The sequence below is a fragment of the Otolemur garnettii genome, unplaced genomic scaffold (genome assembly GCF_000181295.1).
Source record: "Otolemur garnettii isolate 467f Iridium unplaced genomic scaffold, OtoGar3 scaffold00054, whole genome shotgun sequence".
Classification (NCBI taxonomy): domain Eukaryota; kingdom Metazoa; phylum Chordata; class Mammalia; order Primates; family Galagidae; genus Otolemur; species Otolemur garnettii.
In genome coordinates, this window is record NW_003852449.1 from 4600868 (window position 1) to 4609168 (window position 8301).

Here is an 8301-nt window from a genome sequence, read left to right on the forward strand (position 1 = left end):
CAGGAATGACACCTGGCATCTGGGAGGTGACCCGTCCGGCTCCCTTGTGACCTGGACATTCCTAGTTCCCCACTAAATATCCCCTAGTGATTTCCTGTTCGCCTGGTGAAGCCTTAGAAACAACAGGGTTTTGAAAATATAAAAAGCTTCCCAAGTTTCCCAGGGGCTGTCCTGCAGGAGATTTCCTGTTGACAGAAACACAGGAAGAAGCAGCGCTGAGGCTGTGCTGGCGGAACATCTGTGCTCCAGTCCCTCTGCTGGTCGGCGACCCCGACAGAGGGGGACCTGCTTGCTCTGGGGGCTGGGAAGGATGGGCCTCCGCGTATCGCAGCCAGAGGCATCACGCGGGCTTTGTTGCTGAGATCGCAGAGCCTGGCGTTCGCAGTGGCACAGCAAACCCCAGCGGCGCTCACAGTCATCGCACAGAAAGAGCGAGAAAGTATTTGAGCTATGCAGGGTGGGGGAAGGCTGCGCTCCAGGGCTAAGGCAAACCTGCCACAGGATTTCTTTTTTGTTGCATGCAGGGAATTCCAAAACGGGGGGAGGCTTTTCTCCCAAACTGTTAGCAATGATTGGTACGTGCACAGTTCAGAGCCCCCAGCCCACACACTGCCCTCTGTATGCACAAGACGCACTGCGGTCATTCATTTTCTCGGTTTCCCCCCACAGTTAGCCCTTGTCAGTGGTCTATCTCCTTAACTGGCCTGTCTGCCTGACTCGCTGCCTTTTAGAATGATACTCCTAATTGTCTCCAGCATGTGACTGGAGCATAATAGCCTTATATGGCCAAAGGGAGACAGAGAAAAGCTGCCCAGGAGACTCTTTAAACAGTAGCTGATCAGGGAAACAGCAGGCTCTTGTGGAAGGAGACAACAGTGTTTGTTCCAGAAAACCAAGAAGCATCTGTTCACCTGGGCAGGGGGGAATCTATTTTGAAGCTCACTTTCTATGAAATGTTAGTAAATGCAGTAATTAGGACTGCCTTTTTATAATGCCAGTAAGAATACCAATTTTTTTCCTCTGGAAAAGCAAGTTATATAAATTGAAGTAAAAAAAAAATAATTGCTCAGCAGGTATTCTTTTTATTAGTATTTACTTATAATTTGCTACCTGCGTTGGTTCTTTAGGGAGTAAAGGGAGTAATTAGAAGTAAATTTGGAAAAGCAATTTAGAAGTGGAGAAGGAAAGACGGAGCTTGTGAAGCAAGCCGGGGAGGTTGCTGGACATGGCAGGTGGGGCGGACACAGGGTAGAGGAGGAGAGGAAGGTGCCAGGAAGATGCTTCTCTGAAGAAATCTAATTTGAGGTTGCCTTAATTTGAATGTATACTATAAATTAAAAGCCCCTTTTCTTTTCAACAGGAACCACTTGAATTAAAGTTTCCAAACTTCTCTTATCCTGCCCTGGAGGTCTTAAAGGTAAAATCCTGGCTTCCAGACCTGGGGGTTGAGGAGCACACAATTGTCATCACTGGGGAGTCTGAATTACTTATGTCAGTCCATGAAATAGAAAGTGTTTCTCTTAGAATTCTTCTTTGAAAAGAATAAATGTGTTCAATTTTTAAAATGGATCACATTCTATTACAGTGAAAACATCAGCATTTTACTATAAATAAACCTAACATATTTGAAATCTAAATTTACATACAGAAAATAGAAATTTTTCGGGGGGGTTTACAAAGGGATCCTTTTCTTCAAAAAATGCTTAGCTGTAGGATCCTTTTAAGTGGGTACATTTGAAGTACGTTTTGATTTTTAAATTTTATTTTTACATTTAGAAATATAGCTCTCACATAAAATGAGGTATGGTACCAATGAAAATATTCAGAAGTGGCTCGGCGGCTGTGGCTCAAGCGGCTAAGGCACCAGCCACATACACCTAAGGTGGCAGGTTCGAATCCCCAGTCTGGGCCCGCCAAACAACAATGATGGCTGCAACCAAAAAATAGCCAGGCGTTGTGGCGGGTGCCTGTGGTCCCAGCTACTTGGGAGGCTGAGGCAGGAGACTCGCTTGAGCCCAGGAGTTGGAGGTTGTTGTGAGCTGTGATGCCATGGCACTCTATCCAGGGGGATAGCTTAAGGCTCCATCTCAAAAAAAAAAAAAAAAAAAAAAAAAAAAAAAAAAGAAAAGAAAATATTCAGAAGTTAGTCAATGTCCCACAAGGTTTAAAAATTATTTAATATATATACTGATGCATTTATAACCAAAAAATAAAATTGAGACAGTTCCTTGGAGTATGTAGTTGTAAGATTTAATCTATCCAAGTATGAGCCCCTTGGTCTACTTAATGGCAAAGAAAATAGTTAAAAAGTATTTAATATAAAGGCATGTACATTATGCCTCTCCTTACATATTCATATGTTCTTGTAATGCATAGATTATTTCTGTATGGACCCCCCTCAACAAAAAGAGTAGCTGATTTCAGGAGGATCCCTTGTTGAATACCGTATGACTTTTGTTTGTATCACATGTAAATATTGGGTTTGTTGTTTTGTTTTTTGTTTATTGAGATAGAGTCTTACTCTGTTGCCCTGGGTAGAGTGCCATGGTGTCAAAGTTCACAGCAACTTCAAACTCTTGGGCTCAAGTGATCCTCTTGCTTCAGCCTTCCATGTAGTTAAGACTATAAGCACCGGCCATGATCAATTTTTTTCTCTTTTTAGTAGAGATGGGGTCTCTTGCTCAGGCTGGTCTTAAACTCCTAAGCTCAGGCAATCCATCTGCCTCAGCCTCCCAAAGTGCTAGGATTACAGGCATGAGCCACCTTGCTCGGCCTAAATATTATTTTTAAATAAACACTAATTTTTACAAAGTATATGCAAGGGACAAAACTGGCTCAATGAATTATCCTAGTTGGCCACTGAGGTAAGCTCCAAAACTGTGTCCAGTTCTCCAAAATTGTATGATACAAATACTTGTATTCTGCCTCAAGAACAGAATAAGGTAGAGAAAATGATTTTTTGTTACTGCTTCCAGAAATTATTTACTTATTACATGGATACATATGATGGAATGACCTAAAATCGTGACTGGTGTGTTTTCCCTACCTTTCTCCCTTTCCCATTCCCAGCTGAAAAGTTTTGTCTTTCAAAGGAAAAAGAAAGACATTAAGCAGTTCCTCCAGTTTTAAGGAATCACTTTCTGTCCCTGCAGGGCTGTCTCCACATGGACCCTGGCGAGAGACTGGCCTGTGAACAGCTGTTGAAGCACCCTTATTTTGACAGCATCAGAGAAATAGGAGATTTGGCAAAAGAACATGACAAACCAACATGGAAGACCCTAAAATACAGCCAAAAGCACCTGCCGAGGGTAAAAGTGATGCACTGTTTTACAGAAACATCCAAGGTGACAGTTATGGATCACCTCACACCTGGCACAAAGAGTCGCAATCTAGACTGGAAAGTGGTAACTGTGGCTTGCAGTTCCAGCACCCTCATTCCAGCACCAGGAGACAGGGCACATGACCCATATGACCCAGAGACCTCTGCCTCCTGAGGCCCCTCCTTTCTGAACCAGCCACTGTTCCCTGCTGCCACACAGGGGTTGGGGTTTCTGACAAGCATGAACTCAGGTCACAGTCAGGTGCGTGAGTGTGGGTCCAGCTGAGCATAGTTCCTGTGCTTTGGAAGATGAAATCAGATTTTCCCAGGCAGTTCTCTGCCATCATGTTCACCTTCAGTATTAACATCCCAGCTTTATCCAGAAAAGAAACTTTTCCTCCCTGCTCCTTTGTCAGAGCTGGGTGGGGCACGCACCTGGATGCCACTAGCAGAAGGGTGTTTAACCAGAGAACAGCATCGATCTGCACGTGGGAGTCTGGGAAGAATCTTGACTTGTGTCAAGTGGTAAAATGGCCTAACCCGAGGTCTCTTGTCACGGGTTCTCTTGCCTTGGTCTTTCCTCTGGCAGCCCCTACTGCCTAGCACGGTGAACTGGGTGGCAGGTGTGAGGTTTGGAGGCAGGAAAAGGGTGAAAAGTCCATTAAGATCAGGTTCAGCATGAGCTCCAGGCCCTCAGGTAGACCAGTTACAAAATTAAAAATGTTTTTATTTTATTCTCTGTCACATATTATCCAGGGAGTGAAACAGACCAGAAATAGACTCCCCACCCCACCCTATAGTTGCTCCTTTTTTCACTATTACTTTGGGTTCAAAAGCAAAGGGTAGAAATACTGATACTTGAAAAAAATAGTGGGATCCCCCTATTTTTTTCATTGTTTCTACATCCTGAAAGATTCAATTGTTTGATTTAAAAGTACTAAAAAATACCCTCTTTTCAAATACCTAAGGCCATATAATACAAAAAGTATAGGTGTATTCTCCTGACTTGCATTTTGACAGTGACAATAAATTCAAACACTTCCCAGAAGCTTGAAGAAAGCAGTGTTGCCTTTTTTTAGAGGTGGGATGTCATTCTGTTGCCCAGGCTGATCTCAAACTCCTGGGCTCAAGTGATCCTCATGCCTCAGCCTCTCAAGCCCAAATAGCTGGGCACTACAGGTGCCTGCCGTTGTGCCTGGCTGGCTTGTCTTTGTAAGTAAGGGGATAAATGGACAAATGGCCTAGGTGTTCCAGACACAGTTTTCTCTGCTGTAAGACAAGGCATTGGTTAAACGGTGCCTAATGTCCCAACAAGGCCTCAACTCCTGTAAATCTATGCTTTTCCCCCAATAACGTTAAGTTGTAGATTTTCCTTTCTTTTTCATATTTTCAGAACCTTATTTAATGCATGTTTTTTCTTTTCTTTTTTTTTTTGCAGTTTGGCCAGGTCTGGGTTTGAACCCGCCACCCTTGGTATATGGGGCTGGCGCCCTACTCACTGAGCCACAGGTGCCGCTTGTTTTTTCTTTTTAATATAAAATAAAACTTTATATAAGGAAAAGCAGAGACCAAATTGAAACAGTTTATCCTCTCTCAGGTCCTAGATTCTGTGCAAAAAAAAAAAAGTATTTCTGTGCTGAAAAAGTTATGCAACTACGTCTTTTCCAGTGTGTGCTAAATAATGAAGGAAATGCACGGCCCAGTTCTGAACCTAATTCGGAGTTTTGTATTCTCAGTTGCAGCACCTCCCTCAGCTAACGAGCGGCAGCATCCTTCCAGCTTTGAATGACAAGAAGTACTACTCTCATACCAAGAAACTTAACTACCGTTTTCCAAACATTTAAGGAGCTAGGAGATTGATGATAAAAAATTAAAGGACAATTTGAAGAAAATAAAACTTACACATTTGACTGAAAACAACTGCAATGTTGAAAACACACCAGCAGACAACATAAGCAAGTGTTGGCAGGTCGCTTGGCCAGATATGAAGGGAAATTCCAGATTCAGTCTTGCATGCTTGATGATGGTGTCCAGAGAAGAAAGGAAAAACCTGTTTGGAGTTTCACTTGTCTTTTTGTTTATGTAAGCAGCTGAGCTGCGGGACAGAAGATAAACTCTATCTACTGCTCATGCCTCTGATTTCAAAAAGATTTACGTTTCAGTTCTTCCATTGCTCCATGTGAAAAATGAGTTACAAAATGCCCACGTGTATTTCCTTGGATCTGTTACCTTGAGTTCTGTATTTCCTGCCTTTCAGATTGTTTCAACCTCATATTTGAAGAGTTTTAGTTCTTGAAATCAAAATGTTTAAAATTCCATTTCCTGCTTACTCTATCTCTTGATTTTTAATTTTAAAACATTTTTGGAATATTTAAAATTATGAATTACCATAAAGGCTTTGTAATTTATATGCTTATACAATCATATGTTTATATATTTCTTACACGCACATTTGTCTTTGCCTTCAGTAAAGAATGCATCTTAGTCTCTTTTGCAGGCAAGATGGATTTACTGTAGTATCAACATTTGTTTGCTCAATTCCCCTTGCAAACAATGGCACGAAGCTTGGCAGCTGACAGGTCGGGGGTGGGTGGGAAGTGTTTCAAGGGGTAGAACAAGATCTACAGGCTTTGCAGGAGCTGAATCTGTTAGCCTGAAAATAATTAGTACTTCATTCTCTCCAGCTCAGCCTCAGCAACAGATCTATAGGACAGAAGCTGTACATAGTGATCTAGGTTTTAGAAGAAAGTGCTTGTGAGCTTTTACTTGGGTTGTGAGAGACATGAGGTTGTAAACCAGTGTCTTCCTGAAACATCTTTTTATACTCTAAGTGTACATATGGGTGTGTATTATACACATATACAGATGAGGTCGGGCGATTAAGTTGCACTCATTTTATTCCTGAGTTAATTTTCTTTACTACATGTTTGGGCCTATCCTCTTACTGCTAAGTAACCTGCTAAATTCTTGCATCTATTCAATAATTCTGAATACCCAGGTAATTTAATGATATCCGAAGGCTTCTTAATGTATGTAGCTTCCTGTATAGACCTGATGGTGTGTTAAATAACAGTCCCAATATTATTCAATTCCTGTTAGGGAGCCTTGATTCAAATGACAAGGAAGGACAACTTCTGTGAAAAGTTACAATTTTGGTTGTTTTTTCTTTTTTTCCTTTTTTTCTTTTTTTGAGAGAGACTCTCTGTCACCCTGGCTAGAGTGCCATGGTGTCATGGCTCATAGCAATCCCAGACTCCTGGGCTCAAGCAATCCTCTTGCATCGGCTTCCCAAGTAGTTGGGACTACAGGCACCCACCACAACGCCCGGTTAGTTTTTTCTATTTTTAGTGGAGATGGGGTCTCTTACTCAGGCTGGACCTGAACTCCTGAGCTCAAGCAATCTCCCCATCCTGGGTTCCCAGGGTGCTGGGATTATACAAGTGAACTACCTTGCCCAGCTTTCTTTTTCTAACTCAAGAAAATGCATTTGAGGCTGGGCACTATAGCTCATACCTGTAATCCTAGCACTCTGGGAGGCTGAGGTGGGTGGATTGCCTGAGCTCATGAGTTCGAAGCCAGCCTGAGCCAGAGCAAGACCTCCTCTCGGAAAAAAACAGCCAAGCATTGTAGTGGCATCTATAGCCCCAGCTACTTGGGAGGCTGAGGTAAGAGAATCACTTAAGGCCAAGTGTTTGAGATTGCAGTAAGCTGTGATGCTAGAGCACTCTACCAAGGGTGAAAGTGAGACTCTGTCTCAAAAAAAAGAAAAAGAAAATGCATTGACATAGGTACATGACTATAACTACCTAATTCGTCCAATATTTTTATTACAGAAAACCAGAGTAGAAAAGTAGCTCCAGACTAAATTGTGGTAAATCAATTGTACCACAATGAAATGAAACAAACTTGAAAAAGGGGGCTTATTTTTCCTAATGAGGTCTATTAAATCTATGCTTATGTTCAATTTAACCATGTCTGTTTCTTTTTCTTCAGCATGAAGTCCACTGTATCACATGGGATTGTTCTACAGCTTTATCTTTTATCTACTGTTTTCTGATTTTTTTTTTTTTTTTTTTTGAGACAGAGCCTCAAGCTGTCCCCCTGGGTAGGGTGCTGTGACATCTCAGCTCACAGCAACTTCCAACTCCTGGGCTCAAATGAGTCTCCTGCTTCCGCCTCCCAAGTAGCTGGGACCACAGGCGCCCACCACAATGCCCGGCTATTTTTTGGTTGTAGCCATCATTGTTTGGTGGGCCCAGGCTGGATTCGAACCCACCACCTTAGGTGTATGTGGCTGGTGCTTTAGCCACATGAGCCACAGGCACCGAGCCCCATTTTCTGATTTTTTAAATGAGTGTTGATTATATTTATAAATAGTATATCATTTGTACTGTGTGCTATTTACATAAGCTAGTTTCTAAACACAACTAAAATTCATTTTCTACCTAAAAGCTACACCATCTTGGAATTATCTTAAAATTATTTTTGGTCAAGTTTATATTCAACAACTGAATGTTCAAACCAAACATACAGAAATCTACAAATGAGCTGGCATATAACTAACAGTAACAGAATCAGGGCTATTTCAAGCAGGTAAAATTAAAGACCTGTTTTATCTACTCATGACGTTACTTATTACTGCTTTTCAGATATGAATTGGCTTTTGTGTTTATGCTTCTTTTTGATGTCCCTTGAGCTCAAAAGAGATAGTATCAAAGACAGATGAGAGAAAAAATTTTGTTTTAAGGAATTTTTTAATTTAAGAAAAACCTAAGTATAGCCTGCTAGTCTTTACAATTATTTCCTTTATTCTTTTTTTTTTTTTTTTTTTGCAGTTTTTGGCCAGGGCTGGGTTTGAACCTGCCACCTCCGGCATATAGGGCCGGTGTCCTACTCCTTTGAGCCACAGGCACCGCCCTAATGATTATTTTTCTTCCAAAATATTTTAGTAATGTGAGTTAAAGCCCACATGGCGGCTTTGT

General features: G+C 41.7%; 1 protein-coding gene across 2 annotated transcripts in view; it reads left to right on the forward strand.

Annotated features, from left to right (window-relative positions):
• Positions 1-5641, forward strand: part of CDKL1 (cyclin dependent kinase like 1) — a 54621-nt gene extending 48980 nt beyond the window's left edge. The window contains exons 7-9 of one of the 2 annotated variants that reach the window (XM_003792155.3): positions 1361-1417; positions 3153-3344; positions 5056-5641. In XM_003792155.3, the coding sequence (XP_003792203.2) occupies positions 1361-1417; positions 3153-3344; positions 5056-5163 (357 nt within the window). In that variant the 3' untranslated portion in view covers positions 5164-5641. The remainder of the gene's footprint in view (positions 1-1360; positions 1418-3152; positions 3345-5055) is intronic. The other variant, XM_012806586.2, reaches the window with a different exon arrangement.
• The last annotated feature ends 2660 nt before the right edge of the window (positions 5642-8301 follow it).